The 18577-nt window shown below is 38.1% G+C and overlaps 1 protein-coding gene and 1 long non-coding RNA gene across 2 annotated transcripts in view; one reads left to right on the top strand and one right to left on the bottom strand.

Moving 5' to 3' along the window:
• The window catches only part of LOC135363843 (uncharacterized), a 101028-nt gene extending 95380 nt beyond the window's left edge, over positions 1–5648 (bottom strand). The window contains exon 1 of the long non-coding RNA XR_010410030.1: positions 5555–5648. This is a non-coding gene — a long non-coding RNA (uncharacterized LOC135363843). The remainder of the gene's footprint in view (positions 1–5554) is intronic.
• Positions 5649–5770: 122 nt separating this feature from the next.
• Positions 5771–14250, top strand: RFXAP (regulatory factor X associated protein). Its single transcript, XM_045868535.2, has 3 exons — positions 5771–6512; positions 10931–11038; positions 13238–14250. The coding sequence occupies exons 1-3, from the start codon at positions 6030–6032 to the stop codon at positions 13346–13348; spliced, it is 702 nt and encodes a 233-aa protein (XP_045724491.2). The 5' UTR covers positions 5771–6029; the 3' UTR covers positions 13349–14250.
• The last annotated feature ends 4327 nt before the right edge of the window (positions 14251–18577 follow it).

The following is an 18577-nucleotide window of genomic DNA, read 5'->3' as shown; positions in this document are numbered from 1 at the left end:
CTCTTGGCAATATGTTCCTGGCGTTTTTCTTTGGCCTCCTTCATTCTCTTGGCCAAAAGTTTAGCGTATTCTGCAGCCTCTTCCTTATTTTTCTTAGTGCGCTGCTTCTTCAAAGCAATACGCCAACGTTTGTGCTAGAGGACACGTGGAGTAACAAGACGCTGAATCTTAGGCGCTTTGGTTCTAGGTTTCTTACCTTCTTTGTTTAGGGGCTTTCTCACAACATACTGGTGGACATCATCCTATGGCTCTTAACATGAGACACTGAAGGAGAAAAATGGTTTGAAAGGTATGGAGCCAGAAACCAATCTGTGGAAAATTATTCTAGTTATCAAATGTGTCAAATCATAAGCACAGATTTGGTTTCCATCAATAGCTAGTCAAATAGAAGTTCTCTCCTGTTATGAATATGGCATGTGCAATTATAAACATAACATGTATTTTTTCCCTTTTTTGATGGGAATTGTGTAAGACAGAATTTACCAGAATGCTGTGTTTTTAGGCATAAACTTAGCGGTACTACCAACAGTAATTACATCAACAGGTGAAATGCATGTTTCAGGTATCATGTGACTGTGACTCTTTCCCCAGTTCCCTATTATATATCATGTGTCCTTTCAAATCACCTCAGACTCCCTTGAAGCTGTCATGCTAAGACTTATTCCAAAATAGAGCTTAATGCCACCAGATTGAGGTGTCTCAGAACAAACATTACTTCATACATGTGCTACCAGAGTTAGCCTCTTTAATCTGTCATTAGAATGCTGTTTGTTTGTTTTGTCTAAAAATTATCTACTAGAATGGACCTTTGATAAAGTAACCTACCCATACTTCTGAAGATCTCTCATCTCTGGAAAAAGTAATGTTTCTATAAATTGATGGGGTGCAATGCCTTATTTCAGTTAATCTTAAAAAATCTGAATTAGAAAAACAACTTAGTTGTATAATTTAAATTAAATCATGAAACCTCCAGGAGTTTTTTACATCCTCCCCATCTCCACACATAGCTCAAGAAGGATGAGAAGATAGCCTGTTTCTCAATGGAATCCAGACTTTTACTGCCATAGCATATGGGTCCAGTTGCTAGCTCTATGTTCACATAGATCAAGTCCTGCCTCTCATTGTTCTTCCAGTCACACAATTTGCACGACACCAAACTTATCTGAATTACTTAGAAATAATTTTAAAAATGTTTCCCTGCATATGTTCAAATGAGGACTCAGCTTGGTAGTGTATCTGATAACATCACAAGTGTTACGAGTACATATCACAGGGGATAGAGGAACTCTCATTGTTGTAAAGGAACCAGAGGAGGTCATCTTGTAGATATTTCCCTGCTGTTCTGTATTTTATTAATATTTAGGTAATACATTTGGTGACATTTATGTTAGACTAGATTCAAGGGTGATTTGGGGTATGAAAGATCAAATACATAGATATTTAACCTCTGACTAAAGTCAAAACGTCAGCCACTAATATCCAGGAATATTTCCTCCTTTAAAGGTCCTCTACTCTTACACTGATATTGTTATTATCAAAGTACTACCCAGCAACTCTCTGAAATCATCTTTCAAAGGAGGTTATCTCCTGGCTCTCCTAAACAAAATGCAAACAATATATCTGGAAGTCTAAGCATAGTCTGTTTTTTGCTGTAGTCATGCATTATGTATGGACTGGTAGATGCAAGAAATACAAATATGGGCTCATTTTTATTTTCTTACTATGCCTTTTACCTTTCTGGAAGTAAAGGATAAATTATTTTTTAAAAAACTCATTAAATAAAAAAGTAATATAAAATATAACATGAAATATAGATTGCCATGAACAAATTTCTCATGTCATGATGACTCGTGTCATCAACAGAGTTCTCATTGGGAAGAAAGAAGATACTAATGTGGAATGGGGGAAGGCAAGAAAGACTACTGGGGCTAGTATCTGAATTGGAGTTATCAGTAATCAGCATGAATTCATGATTAGATATAGATATATACGTATAAATATATACATATTTGGATTTTTTCCCTTTATCTCTAACTGCTAAAAGTGCCTAGGAACAAGGAGCACATCTAGCACCCAGATCTTGGTGTCTAGATATCATCCCCTATGAAAAGGAACCAGAGATCCTAAGAGAGGAGAAATGGACTGGAGCTGGGAAGGTACAAGACACGTCTGGAATATCTTCTTGTGCCAGAGAGCAAGGGAGTGCTCAAAAGGATATAGGAGGCAGCTTGAAGGACTACTACCAGCCAAATCTAGGAAGTCCAGCCAAATCCAGAACAATTTGAGCAGCAACATCAATAAGGTAAGTAAGAGATTACAATCTATTAAAGAAAACATTAATCCATGAGCCCATACTGATAGTATATAAACAATAAATATATAAAGTAAAAGGGAAGGCTTTTCCTTACAGTAAAATGCCAACTCATAAATACAGAGGAAGTGGTAGAGTTGAAAATTATCATTTTGTAATGATCATAATATTCATTCAATCAATATCACAAACATGATGTACAGTACAGTTAAGTACTTATTTTCCTCTGAAATAATAAAATAAAATCCAAGACCTAAAGATTTATTTCCATACAAGTATTCTTAGATAAAAATGAGGGTTATAATTGCTTTTAAGACCACTCTACTATGCTGTGATAACAATGATAAAGTTCTCTTCTGGTGAAAATTGGTACTCTGTGAACACCAAGTTTCATAGTTTGAAAGAACACCTAGGGTGACTGAAAAAAGGAAATGAGAATGATTCCTTTCCTAAGCTCCAAACACACAGCATATATTACTTCTCAGGAAAGCATAAAACTGTTGTCTAAAAGCAAGAAAGGAAGAAAAAATAAGCTAGAGAAGGTGAACTAGTCTACAGAGTTTGAAATAGAGGAAAACAGATGTGGAACTCTGGTTCTAGGTGTAAAATAATTTATTTAAATTACAAATCACATAAAAATTAACCATACATGGGCGCCTGGGTGGCTCAGTTGGTTGAGCGACTGCCTTCGGCTCAGGTCATGATCCTGGAGTCCCGGGATCGAGTCCCGCATCGGGCTCCCTGCTCGGCGGGGAGTCTGCTTCTCCCTCTGGCCCTCCCCCCTCTCATGTGCTCTCTCTCATTCTCTCTGTCTCAAATAAATAAATAAAATCTTAAAAAAAAAAAATAACCATACATCAATTTCTTTTTTTTATTTCAAGTTTTTATTTAAATTCTAGGTGGCTAACAAATAGGGTAATATTGGTTTCAGGTGTAAAATTTGGTGATTCATCACTTACATATAACACCCAGTGCTCATCACAAGTGCCCTCCTTAATACCCATCTCCATACATCATTTTCTTAAGCAAAGGAAGAAGCCTAAGTCAGAGTTAAATTACATTAACATTGAAAAATGGAATATTAAAGCAGTACTACAGGTGTCAATTGGTCCCTGCTGGCCTATATCATTACGTTGTATGCTTACCATGGGTGGGCTTCATATGTAAATTATCTCTCAATAAAATTAAAAAAAAAACAACAACCCTGCTGTCATTTATTGAATACCATAAGAGGAATTTGTACTAGGATTTAAATAGCACTGCCCTCAGTGATATGCTGGTAAACTTTTAAAAAAGAGTTAACTGATAGAAAAAATGCTTAGCACATGATTTACAAATAATGATAAAAATCACAAGACTATTGTAAATTCCATACACCCACACTTCAGTGTGACTTGCTACTTGCAAAATCCACTGTCAGTTTTTACCAACAGCAGTGTCATGAATTCAAACTATAAATAAATGCTTGATTTTTATCCAAATCAGCAAAGAAGTTAGTCACATTACTGACAGTGTAGTTCTGGCATGAATGTTGGCTGATATTTTTGTTTATATTAATGAGTAAGATAAAAGTGAAACAATGAGATGTATGCCAGGACTTCACTTGTTCTTCAGTGATGTAAGCAGCTACTTTGCTGAAATCATGATGGTTTTCAAATACTGAAAGAATATTTCCTCAATTTTGGGAAGCTATTGACGATGTGACAGCTACAGATCAAACATTTTAAGTTTAATCTTCATTAACACTTTTACTATCACTTTAAGTCTGAAGACAACTGACAGTAAATCAAGCTCTGCTTTGTTTCATTTGACAATTTCCATAGTGTAAATACTCTCACCATGGCTAGTTTCAAGCAACCAATGTGACATCACCGAATGCAGAGTTGAGAAGAGATGTGCAGTATCACATCAAGATCTCCATAGTATTTCCACATACAGATACAATAGACATAAATATTCTTACAAGCGTGGCTAATAGTAAAACATTGGAAAACAATTAGAAAGTGATGAGTTTTGAGGTTTTTAACTTCTGTTTTTAAAATAATTTGATATAATTTAATTTTTAATAATGAAATTGTTTAACCTCCAGCTCATTAAACTCCTGATACTTTTTTAAAAAATATTTTATTTATTTATTTGACAGAGAGAGAGACAGCGAGAGAGGGAACACAAGCAGGGGGAGTGGGAGAGAGAGAAGCAAGCTTCTCGTGGAGCAGGGAGCCCGATGCGGGGCTCGATCCCAGGACCCTGGGATCATGACCTGAGCCGAAGGCAGACGCTTAACGACTGAGCCACCCAGGCGCCCCAAACTCCTGATATTTTAACAACTGGCTCTCATCGACCTGGTCTAGCACACCACTGACTGCCCCTTTCACCCCTGAGAAAGCCAAAGCTCAGACAGGCTGTCACTAACTAGGCCTGGTCACACGGGACAGTGCCACCCAGGTCTGTCGAATTCCAAACTTTCTCCCATCCACTGTGCCTCTCTTTGAATGCAGTTGGCGATCTACTCACACATCAACACCCAAACACCTTAATGTGAGTGGATTTATCATTTGTTGGCTAATCATTGCTTTCCTTAGCAACAGGTGGAATGCAAAACCCGACCAGGCAAGGAGGCAGGAAAACACGGAAAGAGCACAACCACTTGACAGTTTCGTTCAAGACCTGGCGTGATCGGTTCCCCCGTGAGATTCGGCTAATTTAAGATTTAGCAACCAGCAACTGTGCAACAACTGGTAAAAATGATAGATCATTTATTGGTTTTTTTTTTCTGTTTGTCATTCATTGTTGCTTTTCACACATTTTCACTGTATTTAATGAAAACGTTATTAAAGACTTACCTCAGCGGTCATAGCAAAGGACAAATATTAAAAATCAAATAAGTAAGTTTCCAGGAGAGAAAGACAAATCTATCAAGAACAAATCACTTAGCTCTCAACACAAACAGAACTCTGGCCCAAGTCTGGCCCACTCCTTCTCCACTACAGTATTTTCAAATGGGCCGCCTCTGCCGTCCCTGACTGCTGACTAGCGGTCCCAGGCTGTGACATCACCACATCCCAGCGTCACATCTCCCACTTCAGGCAGTTAGGGACAAAATATTATGATAATTAGCGTCCGAACGCCACAGGTCACAAAATCGCTCAGGAACAATCCTAATTTACCCTGTGGAGTTCCAGTTCACAAGTGTTTTGAAACGTTTTAAACACACTAGGTTTCAGCAAAAAAGCTCCGCCTTACCGAGCGCCCCGGCCGCTTCACCTTCACACACAGCCTCCGCAGCAGCGGCGGCGCTAGCGAAGCGCTACGCCTCCCGCCAGCGCCAGAGCCGCACATGCGCATGCGCAGTCAGTTCCTCCGCTGGAGGCTCAGCCCCGCCCCTCAGAGACGCCGAGTTCCCTGAAAGGCACCCGGCGTGGAAAAGCTCGCGCGCAGGCGCAGTCGCGCTGCCTTCGCGGAGCCGGAGATTTTTTTCCTGTCGCGTGTCCTGGGTCTTTGGTTTGCGAAGTGCCGTTGGGCCCTACAGGTGCTGAAGGGCTGGGGTCGTGGAGCCCCATAAGGTGTCAGCAGCACGGAGGTGCAGGGTGTTGTCGAGGGTGCGGGGCCGGGCGCTGCCAGCGGCGCGCTCCGCCCCGGGGCCCCCGCCCCTGCTCTGGGCCAGGCCCCGGCTCCAGCTCCCGTCCCGGCCCCGGGCTCGCAGTTTACCCTGCTGGTGATGCACCCCTGCGGAGGGCAGGACGACTCTGCGGCCGAGGGCGTCCTGAGGCAGGCTCCGGCCCTGGGGGACGGCGCCGGTGCAGGCAAGCCCATTAGGTACCTGTGCGAAGTGGCGGGGGCTGGCGAGGAGGAGGCAGGAGAGGACGAAGCCGACCTGCTGGACACTTCCGACGCCCCGGGGGGAGGCGAGAGCACCGCTAGTTTGGAGGATCTGGAGGACGAGGAGACCCACTCTGGGGGCGAGGGTGGCAGCGGGGGAGCCCGGAGACGGGGCAGCGGCGGGGGCAGCATGAGCAAGACCTGCACGTTCGAGGGCTGCAGCGAGACCACGAGCCAGGTGGCCAAGCAGCGGAAGCCTTGGATGTGCAAGAAACACCGCAACAAGATGTACAAGGACAAGTACAAAAAGAAGAAAAGTGACCAGGCCCTGAACTGCAGTGGGTCCGCCCAGCCTGGCAGCGCGGGAAACGTCAGACTGGAGGTATCAGACCTTAGCTGGGGTCTTGGGGAGTGGGAGGTGGTTAGAAGAAACTCCACTCTTACCGCGAACCATATGGGCCAGGATGCTGGGGCTGGACTTGTGGTTGAGAGTGAGTGCTTGTCCTAAATTAAAGTTTATAAACACATGTGCAAAGCCTTAACAGTTCTGTTGCACCCTTGTAATAGATGAGTAAATGTCAGTGGAAATGATGTGATATACATCAGCAGATCTGTCATTTCAAAGATCTGGGATATAGGCTGGAAGGACAGATAGTAGGTGATGGAGCTGGTTCATCGCCAAAGGAGGAGGCAAAGAGACTTAGGAACCTACATGAAATTGTAATTTGGAGAAGGTAATCTCTTCCTGATTTCATTACCGTATTCACAGCATACTGTTATCAGTATCCCTATTCTTAGTAAACTGTTACTAGTACCCCATGCTTAGTACAGTGTTCTTAGTGTCCTGTTCTTGGTTAATCTTATTCTTTGTACTCTGTTGTCAGTAATTCTATTCTCAGTAGCCTCATACTTAATAGACCTGTTCTGAGTACTCTCATGCTTAGTACCCTGTACTTTTAATACCTTGTTCTCAGTGTCTCTGTTCTTAGTACCCTGTTCTCACTAGCCCTTTTCTTAGTGCCCCTAGAAAAGAAAATGGAATAATAATGGGGTGTAAGTCTCAGGAAGATTTTTGGAATGTTTGATTTGAACTGTGTTGAAGGGTAAAGCCAGTGCTTTGGTGTTGGACTTCTGGCTATAAATCTTCATTCCATCATTTGCTGGCTGTGTGGCCTTGAACAGGTTATTAAACTCTTAAGCTCAGCTTCTTCATCTGTAAAATAGGTATTAAAATGGGACCTGGTTCATAATGTTGCAATGAATATGTGAGATATTCCATATTGAGTGTTCACACAGTGTCTAGCAGATAGTAAAAGTCAGGAAATCTTAGCCACTATTGTCATTATTAGTGGTATACTTTGAAGTTGTTATAGATAAGCAGATGTTTCATCCTGTGCGCTTTCCTCCTTTTAATAAAAGCTATAATCCCTCAGTACATTTTCATTGAAAAATTGAATCTTGTTAAAAATGATCCAGAAAATTTTTTAAACTGAAAGCTATCCTAGGATGTATTCTAAAACTCTTTAAATTTCTTAGTTTTTGCTGGATTTGAACAGCTGCCTCATTGCTAAAATTTTAGACTTTAGAATTGTTAAAATGTGATGTTCTAAATTTTTAAAATTTATAGTCATCAGCATGTCACACTTCATTCACACTGATTAGGGTCTGCTTTTATCCCATTGAGTCTTAATCTGTTTAGGGTAAAATGCCCTATCTGAGAATCTGATAAAACCTAATGAACTCTTTTCCCAGAAAAATACACATAGGTAGGTAGGTATTTAATTTTGCATACACGTTATAGAGTTCAGGACCCCTGTGGATCTTAGGTTTAAGACCTGTATCCACATCCTTGTAAAATATATTTTATCAAATCTTGAATTACAAGTAATTATGGAAATAATCATCTCACTTATTACAGAATGAAAGTGAGGGTCATTGTTTGTTCTCTGTACATTCCAAATTCACTTCAGAATTCTTCACAGAGGGAGAATATACTTCTTTTCAAGAAAAGAAGTACTTTATCTATAGCTACCTTCTTTTAACTGTCCAGTTTTACATCTGCAGTTTGAGGAACATGTATAAAAGGCAAATAGATACTGAATTAAGTCTCCCCTTCCCCCTCCCACAGAAAGGATTTTCCTATTCTAAAATAATTTGCTTATTCTAAAATAATTTGCATGACATTTTTAGGAAAGAGAAGTAACTGCTATAAGCAAAAATTAATACCCTGCTATACCATTTGTCTTATGTTATGGGACACTTGACCAGTTCTGAGGAGATTTCAAGAGCTGTCTTTGTCTTTGTCGAACTGAGTGTAAAGAAAACAACCAGCAGTTACCATCAGGATATAATAAGGGCCAACTGTATAATATTATTTTAATAGTGGAGAGGAGGATAGATCATTATAGGCTGAGATACTCTGGAAAGGTTTTGCAGAGAAAATATAACTCAGTATATGCCAGAAAGGGTGGCTAATAGTTTAAGCTTCATCAGCTAAGTTTCTTATATGCCAGGCACTGTGCTAAGCTGTAAATGGAGTCTCGCACCCTTCAGCAATGGTACATAGATGCTATATTTTACATGCATGGAAACTAAGGCACAGAGAGGTTAAGTAACTTGGCCTACGTCATACAGCCAGCAAGTATTCAAACTCAGGCAATCTGATTCTAGAGCCTTCACTCTATCCCCATATTATACTGCTTCTTTAAAATTTTGGTAGATAAAGAGAAACACATCTTAGTAAAGAAAAGGAAGTGGGAATACAGAAGACACTTTTGGGAAGAAGCAAGGGGACCATTCTAACTAAAGCAGAATATTTAGGTGGAAAATTCATGGAAAATAAATTCGGAAAGAGAATTTGTAGCCAGTTTTTGTATGGTATTGAATGCCAAACTATAGGACTTGGGTTTGGAGTCTTCAAACGAAGTTTCTAATTAGGAAGTAACAGGGGCTATACTCTAATGGGGTGGATTACAGCTGAGGCCTATAGATTTAGAGATTCTTTAGGAGATCATTATAGTAGGACTGATAAGTGGTGATAGGGGTCTTCTGTAGTGTGAAAAGCAAGATTAGAAATAAAGGTATTTAAAATCATTTACATAAATCAAGTTAAATAAGGAACAAATGTATATGACATTTAGTCCATGCATCTAAAAAATATGCTATAGGAGAGACATAAAGGAACTAGGGATAAAAGAATAGACTTATGGGAGTGATCATTATCCTTAAATATCTAAAAGGCTATCATTTGGAAGAAGCAGTAGGTTTATTTTGCATAGTTCTATGTAACTAGGACTTTTAAGTAAAAATCACAAGAGATATATATTTCAGCTCAGTCAAAATAAAAGCTTACCTAAATGTTGGATTTATTTAAAACTAAACGGGATGCCTCAAAAGTTGGTAAACTCCTTAGGGCAAAAGGTGTTGAAAATTTTTGAAAAGGGAATCCCAAAATTATAGAAGTTTGGACTAGCTGACTCAAGGTTATTTCTACTACAAGTTTCTGTGATTTTGTGACATAACATTGTGAATCTGCATAGTGCTTTATTTGGGGTTGTGAGAATATAGGGTACTCTGCCATCAAGTCAGTTTCGTGGTTCCATTTCTTGTGCAAATAAAAATGAAACAGTGCCACACATAGTTAATCCTATGGGGAGAGAGGAAGAAATTATTTTTGTTTCCTTTAGGTATCAGAATGCTCTTTTTACAGTTTTGTTTGTTTTTGTTTTTTTGTTTTTGTTTTTACATTTCGTGGCCTATAATGTTTAGGGATTGAACATTTTTGTCACATTGGGCTGATAAACTTCCCATAATGAAAGAGAGAAAGTGGATATTCTAAGAGAACTCAGAGGCCAGTAGAGAGAGAGGTCGAGAGAAGAAAACAGCTTCTAATCATCTAAATGAAGAGCAAAGAGAGAAGAGTAAATTTACATATGACATGGCTTTATGGTAAAACATCTATAGTTTTATATTTGCTTAGCATTTTTGGATGTGATCAGGATTGTATTGTGGTTTTATAAGAGTCAGAATATCTCAGTTAACTACAGTATTTGGTTATGCCAGGAAAATTGTGAATATTTAAGATTCTGTCAAGGAATTGGAGATACATATTTGGCAGTTAGGGCTGCTGAGTTTATTTGGGTAAGGATGTCTCAGAGTACGGTTTTCTTTTTAGGACTTAGCTATTTTGTCTATACCAGTGGCAGGAGATTATTTATACCAGTGCTTTCCAGTCTTTTCAAAGCCAGTTTGTCATTTTTTTCCTAGTGACTTCCAAATTTTGAAAACTTTGTCTATCAGTTGCTTCTTTAATATTTTACTGTCTACCCCCCTGTTTAATTGTTGCTGTTAACTGGACAAAAAACTATTGAAGTGTCTCCAACAATATGTAAATTGCCTTTGAGTTTATGTATTCCATCCAAAGGCAAGCAAACTTTGTTTTGGCCTGGATAGCTGCATCTAAAGAGAATGTTCAATTTCCACTTGGCACTTTTTGTAATATTGAAAATAGCTCCCAAGTAACTCTTTGCTCCTCCCACCTCTGCCTCACTATTGATTTTGAGACCTTCAAGAGACTGGAGATCTGAGGTTGGAAACTGGAGGGGGAGGGAGTGAGGAGTGTTCTATAAAATTAAGTGCCAACATTTTATCTATGAGGGATTTTCCCAGAGTTTCACAGGGACTGGGCAAGAAGGAAGAGAAGCTGAGGACCCATTCATTACATCATTGAAAGCATACAATAACGGATTATTATATTATGTTAATTGTTAACCCTGTTTGCATTTTTATCATTTATCCCAGGAAAGTACAGATAATATACTCTCCATTGTTAAACAAAGAACAGGAACCTTTGGGGATCGTCCTGCAAGACCTACTCTTTTAGAACAAGTGTTAAATCAAAAAAGACTGGTAAGTATCTGTAAAGTACTTACAAATTTATTATCAGAAGTTGTTAAAATTATTTAGATTTTTGAGATTTTAAAATTTGCTCAGCTGGTCATCAGAATTGATTGTTCTCTGCCGGTACACACTGGAATCTCATAATGCTCTCCCAAGACAAACCTTTATTCCTGACTAAACCTTGAATATGTGAGCAAAATGGGGTTTTAAAACAGACTTTGTACTGAATTCTGTGGTTTATGGACAAATGCGTTAGTAGTATGGAAGTAGAATGAGACCAACATTTAATAAGGATCTCTATTCTAAATCTGCTAGAAGTCATCAGATTTCGGTCAGAAAAGGAGAGATTTTTCAATAAATAAGGAAATAATTGGGTAATAATTTTAAGACAAAGAGAATTTAGCTCATCATATCACTACACATCAAACTAAATTCCTGATAAAGATACTTAAAATTAAAATAAAAAAATAGAATTGAGACTTAAAAATCTTTTTCTAGCTTAAAAGAAATAGAATTACAAAGAAATGAATACTGTAGTCAAAAATGGTGGTAAAAATGCAAACTTCAAACTAACATAGGAAAAATATTTGCAACACATATAAGACACTAATAGTTAATGTGGTTGACATTTTTAGTTTACAAAATATTCATATAAATTGACGAGGAAAAAATGTTGGCTCCAAGTACATTGCAAAAAATATAAACAGGACTAAAAGCAGAAATGCTACCATTAAATGATGTGAAAAGGTATTCAATATCAGTAAAAATCACAATAAACAATACAACAAATGAAAATTATTTAAAAGACATCACAGTGATGTTGGGGGTTTCATGAAATGGGCACTCTCATTCTGTTGGTGGTATTGTATATGTATCAGACTTCTAGAAAGCAGTTGGGCAGTGGTATCAGCAGTCTCTAAAATGGTCATCCCTTTTGGGGCGCCTGGGTGGCTCAGTCGGTTAAGCAACTGCCTTCGGCTCAGGTCAGGATCTCGGTCCTGGGATTGAGCCCCGCATCGGGCTCCCTGCTCCTCCGGAAGCCTGCTTCTCCCTCTCCTGCTCCCCCTGCTTGTGTTCCCTCTCTCGCTTTCTCTCTCTGTCAAATAAATAAATAAAATCTTAAAAAAATGAATAAATAAATAAAAAATAAAATAAAATGGTCATTCCTTTAGCTCAGCAGGAAATAAACCCTATATATGGATAAAGTTAAGCATAAAGATGTTGCCAGAAATGTAATTATCACAAATAGTAAAATAGTAGTTAAAACAACCTAAATGTTCAACAGTTTTATAAAAGCTGAGTAGATTATTGTGCATTCACTTAATAGAATATTGGTACATCTTTTCAAATAATTTTTTATTGAAGTATAGTTGACAATAAATAAGTTTTAAACAAATAACTAGAAAATGTACCCTGCTCTAATGTTAAGTTTTAAAATCAGTGTTTAATGATAGTATTTCCACCTCACTTGGTTTATCTTTTTTAATTTTGGGGGGACCAAGGTTTTTTTTTTTCCCTCATCAATTTATAGAAGTATTTTATTAAAGTAAAAGCATATTAACTATAGTCTGTTATATTTGTTATATGACTGTATTTAGAAATGGTATGTGTACAAAACTATTGGTTTTTTTTAGATCATATTCTGTCTTTTCTGAAATTTTTGTAATGTGCTAATACTACTTTTATGAATACCTATATATGTATACACACACACACACACACACATTCTTTTTAATTTCTTCAGAAAGACTTAATAGGCTAGTGGGAGAAATTGAATCCTTACATGGATTTCCAAACTGGCATCCAACTGCTATTTTCACATGTGGCCCCTTTTCATATCCTTGTTTTTCTTGCTGTCATCCTGGGCCAGTGCTATTCTTGGCTGTTTGCTCTTATGTTTCAGAGATAGTATATATGCTGGCGTAACATAAAGCATTTCCTTTGTGTACAAAGTCACCGATAAGATTAGGCTTCACCCATTACTTTAGGTCTTAGTATTTTGATGTATGACATCAAATTTTATTATTATTAGTTTGCACTTTAACACAGTGCATCAGGTGCAAGTGTGAATTCAATTCAGGTGTGTTTTGTTTTGTAAGCATATTGTGCCTTGTATAGAGACATATCAGAGTAATTTTATAGCATGAAGACAATCTAGTCCCGTAAGCATAATGTTAATAAATATATTTTTTCTTTTTTCTTTTCAAGTCATTACTAAGAAGTCCAGAAGTGGTGCAATTTTTACAGAAACAGCAACAACTATTAAATCAGCAAGTTTTGGAGCAAAGACAGCAGCAGTTTCCAGGAACATCAGTGTGAAGGAATTTATCAAGAAGATCCACATGTTTTTTATTTTGTTATAGAAGATGGACATATTTTTATACTAAAGATAAATGGGGTTAGATATGCCAGTAAAACATAAACAGTCATTTTCCTGTAAATGTATTTGTGCATTTGGGGATAAATAAGTATTGCACTTTGTGCATCTAATCCTTTCAGATTACCATGAATTTGAAGAAACAGCTTACCTTTCCAAAATAACATTTAATTACAGTTGTTTTTTTAAACAAAGTATTCCTCTTCAGTCATCGTTACTGAAGGTAATGAAGCAGTTACTTTCTGTGGAAGTCACAAAGTTAATAGATATTAATTTTTGATCATTTAGTTCAGTGGTTCTTATCAAGGGGCAGTCAGAAATGGATGAACATGTTTTGGGTTGTCACAGTGATCTTGAAAACTCCTGGTTTTTAGTGAGTGGGTCAGGAATCCTAAATGTTCTACAGTGTCTGGAATGGCCTTTCACAACTAATAATTATCTCACCCACAGTGTCAATAATCCTCCTCTTAAGAAACACTGATAGTTGTGATGGTAAAATGTAGTTGGGGCACCTAAAATTGGGTTCTTGAAATAACTTTTTCTTTACAGTTAAGACTGGAGCTGTCAAAGAGGTAAGCGAATTTTAAATGTATAAGGAAAATGATCATTGTTAATTATCTGTGAAATTAGGATGTGCATTTCTTTTCAGAGATGTGCTGGTAAAACCTAGGAGAGGGGTTAACTAAGTACACTGGAATGAAAGCATCTCCTAAAATTGGCCTCTCATTTCATGTTACCTATTAGTGTTCTCTCTTTTAAAGCAGACTTGTGTGTTGAATTTGTGAGCAGTATAGATGTATCTCATTCCACCAATGTCAGGACAAAAACAATTTTTTAATACGAATTTCCTTTTCAAAAAGAGATTCTGAAAGTAACAATAACGCTCCAACATTTTGTCAATGTTTTTAAAAATTGAGCAAATTTAAGATTGTGTTATTCTTAAAGTAATGTTCAAAGAATGATGATAGATAATCTGGATGGATACTTTTTTCTTGTATTGTCTCCTAGGAAAACTTTGAAAAGACATACCTTCCAATAAGAGTAACAAATCAAATGTCAAGAGAGTATTTCCAATGTTAGATAATAAATTTATGTCTCTTTAACTGTGCAAAAATGTGTTCATTTCTTGGGTTTTAAGCCCTGAAATATATATCAAGTTAAACTTAGTCAAGGCTGTTCTAAGAAGTACTTAAGGAGAGAAAGAATCTTTTTGTTCATCTTTTATGTGTGTTTTGTACCTGTGTAAATGTGCAAAACCACAGATTTTACCAAAATTATTCATTAAAGTCCAGTTGTAGACCTTTCAGTTGTCTGATTCACTTATTCTGTTCTTTAGTTTTTTCATTCTGTATGCAAAGGAATTCATTTACACTTGTTATTAACTATTAGTTCTCTTACTCATGGTGTTGGAGCTTTATCGAATCCCTACAGTATAAGTTAATTTTTATAGTAAAAAAAAAATCAGGGGCGCTGGGGTGGCTCAGTCAGTTAAGCATCTGCCATCAGCTCAAGTCATGATCTCAGGGTCCTGGGATCGAGCCCACATTAGGCTCGCTGCTCAGTGGGGAGTCTGCATCTCCTGCCTGTGGCCCCCCTGCTTGGGCTCTCTCTCACTCCCTCTCTCTGGCAAATAAATAAATAAAATCTTTAAAAAAAAGAAAAAAGAAAAAAATCAGATTATCTTTCAAATGTAATAGGAGGGATAGGAAAAGAGGGAAAGTAATAAGCCAGGGAGTGCTGAATTAAAATAAGAGGGATTGAATTGTAAATATAAATATCTCAGTTTATGCTTACAGACAGCTCATTAAAACAGTACAGTTTTTACTTATTTTGGGTAGATTTATTGCAGTGTATCCCCACTTGTTTATCCCTTCATGTACTCCAGACTTGTACAATATGACTTTTCTGCTTCTCCCACCAGGAAGTTGACTTTATTCACCTACCCCTTAAATCTGAAGGACTGGCCTTGGGACTTGTGTTAGCCAATAGAATGCAGAAGAAATAATATATGCCAGCTTTGAGTAGATTTCCGAAGATTTTGAACACTTCCACTTGATCTTTTAGAACCCTACTCAGCTGCCGTGGTGAACAGCCAGACGTGTGAGTGAGGCCGTGCTAGACTAGCTCTCCCCCAGCCACCCTGCTAGCTGACTGCAGATGCATTTGACCCCAGCCCAAATCAACCAAACCTAGCCCAGATTTGCAGAATGAGCCAGCTGACCTGTAGACTTGTGAGCAATAATAACTGTTTATGATAGTAAGCCACAGTGTTTTGGGGTCATTTGTTATGCAGCATTCTTAAGAGCGGGTAACTGATACACCTAGCCATATAATTATTGCTGCTTAACAAGTGACCCCCAAAATTTAGTGGTTTATTAATTTTTTATTATCTCACAGTTCTGGATATGGTTACTATAGTTTTTAGTAGCTGTACAAATGCTTTCAAGCTAGGTGTGCTAGACTGTACTTTCCAAAGATGGCTACTACAGGGTCTCCCACTCCACATGCTCTTATGTGATGTGGCTCATTAAGAACGGGATTTTATTTTTCTACCCCCTTGAATCTGGGCAGGCCCTGTGACTGCTTTAACAGAATATGGCAGAAGTAATGCTGGGCCACTTTGTTTGAGGCTAGAGGAAAGGAGATATAATAAATATAGATGTGGTATATTCGTAGTAATAACAGCATAAAGGAATTCACATTTTCCAACAAAGTCAGAAGTCAACTGCCAAGGGGGAGTGGAAGAGTTGATAAAAAGCTTTAGGAAATGGGGAGAAGTTAGGAAGATAAATGAAGTCAGTGAGATGGCTAATAGCTAGTAGCCTGTCAATAATCCCCTGATAATCTGTTTTTCCCTTCTTTCATAGTAATAGAATTTTGTGTTGGGAACATAGCCACACAACAACGTAGCTGATTCTCATATAATACCATGCCAAAGAATCCAGACACAATGTGTGGATGATTCCATTTATACAAAGTACAAATGCAGGTGAAGCTTGCTGTTAGAATTCGGACGTGGTTAGCCTTGGGAGGGGGCAGAGTCCAGGAGGAGACATGAGGATGCTTCTGGGGTTTTGGTATTACTCTTCTTGTCCTATATGCCGGGTATGCATGTGTATTCTGTTAATGAAAGTTCAGCAAACTAAACATTTTATACATCATATACATGTGATTTTTACATTTTTCAATATTTTGTATGTCAATTTTTTTTTTTTTTTTGAGACTATTTGTTGGCTGCCCTTGCAGCTCAGTGAGACCTCGTGAGTAAGTTAATGGCCAGTAGGGTAGAAGCAGAAATGATGTGTGCAACTTCCAGCTAGTGCCCTCTAAAAGAAAGCAGGCAGCCCACTTTCCCCCTCCCTCTATCTAGCTCCTTAGAATGTGGACCAAGCAGCAGATCACCTGTAGGCCAAATGTGGGTAATTCACTGAGGATGAGGGAACAAGAGAGAAGGAACCTGTGTCCTTGGAAGGCCTCAAGGAGCAGAGCTACCATCCTAGCCAGAAACTGATTACCTGCAAGGGAAATGGAATATCCTATGTCTGCCCTGATTATTACGATGTCTTCGTTACATGCAGCCAAACTATAGCCTAAATAATACTGCAGGTGAAACTATAGCCTAAATAATACTGCCGAATGGCATTAAAGATTTGGCATACTGGAAGCCAGGACTCTATAATTCTGCATTCTGCAGTTACGTGACACTATTTTGTGGGGCTCAACCAGCCATTGTAGTAGGAAAGATGTATTGCAGGTTTGATCTCAGGTTCATTTAGTGGAAGAAGAGGACGAGATTAGGATGCTTTTGAGAGAGTACTTTCAGTAACAGAGTTCAGGCTGAGCAGAGGAGAAACGAGGCCAACAAGGAATGGGGTTTTCTATGAGACTGCCAGTCAAGTGTCAGAAGAATGAGGGAGCATGAGATATTTAAGCTAGGACACTAGCAGTACTCATCACAATGGGTTAACGATGGCCCCAATGTTATTAACACTCCGTAATAACATATGTTTCAGTAAATCAAGCTCTTTGAAATCTTGTAAGACCATTCCAGGCTTCTACTTGAGTGTGATTCAGAAGGGTGGGTAAACAAGCCTGCAGGATTTAATGACAGAAACATCACTCCAGGAGGGCTCACTTCAGGGAGAAACCCAGTGATTTACTTCAGCTCATCAGCTCATCAGCTCTAGAGTATTGCAAAAACTTGCTAAAAAGTGATAACAAAAGAAAGAAAACTAAAAAATAGATCTTTTGCTTCAGAAGTAGTTAATCCAAACTACTGTGGAGAAAAAGAAGATGACCAACCAGATGGCCCTCAAAAGAATAGTCAAAGGCAATATTGGCCAAAAATTTTAAGTGGTCTATAGTCAGACTTAATTATGAATAGGCAAATGTGAAAGGTTCTAACAATCTTACCAGAAATTATATATAAAAATATATTTATACACACATACAAGCTTGTATACAAAACTGGGAGTTGCTTCCATAAGGCAAAATTGGGGCACTGATGATATAGAGTAGCAGAATGGGGGAGTTCAGTGGTTAGGAGACCATCGTTTATCAAAATAATCTTTTGTACTGCCTGAATTTTTACCAGTGCATGGATAACTTTTTCGAAAATGTTTTTATTGCAAACTGAAATCTTATTACAAATTAAGAAGAGTACTCTGTTTATGCTTTTTCCTTTGCTTTCTATTTCAGTTTACAGGAAGAAATGTTTTTACTAATAAATCTTCATTTCCATATATTTAGCACTTATTTGTAGTGCAGTTTCCCCCTGTAGTTTCCTACCATCCATTCTGAGGCCCAAATGTAAACTTCCCTCCAGGAGGTGCATAAAGAAATACATTATAATCTAAAGACAGCATGACAATGATTTTCTAGCATTTTATGATTTTCTAGCATTTTATGACTTTCTAGCATTTTATAATTTTCAAAAACAATTCCAGCTACTTACTCTTCCGACAATCCCACAGTGTATGCACAACAGTTATTTTGTAGATGCGGAAGCAAGCTTGCAGAGGTTGTCACTTGCTCAAGATTGCACAATTAGCTGTATTCAAATCCAGGACTTCTGACTCGAAGTTACTTACTGCACACTGTTGTAAGTCGTGTGAGCCGTGTATGTATGTAATCATGGTGAGGCCAGTGCAGTTTTTTTTTTTACTAGTCTT

Source organism: Mirounga angustirostris, unplaced genomic scaffold, assembly GCF_029215605.1.
Source record: "Mirounga angustirostris isolate CCGP_5_RB_7025 unplaced genomic scaffold, mMirAng1.0.hap1 SCAF_3, whole genome shotgun sequence".
In the NCBI taxonomy this organism is placed as follows: Eukaryota; Metazoa; Chordata; class Mammalia; order Carnivora; family Phocidae; genus Mirounga; species Mirounga angustirostris.
The sequence above is the reverse complement of the archived record's forward strand: the minus strand, read 5'-3'. Positions and strand labels throughout refer to the sequence as shown.

Coding starts and splice junctions, on each gene's coding strand:
- RFXAP (XM_045868535.2), top strand. CDS start 6,030: ATGCACCCCTGCGGAGGGCAGGACGACTCTGCGGCCGAGGGCGTCCTG. Junction 6,513..10,930: donor CGGGAAACGTCAGACTGGAG/GTATCAGACCTT, acceptor CATTTATCCCAG/GAAAGTACAGATAATATACT. Junction 11,039..13,237: donor TGTTAAATCAAAAAAGACTG/GTAAGTATCTGT, acceptor TTTCTTTTCAAG/TCATTACTAAGAAGTCCAGA.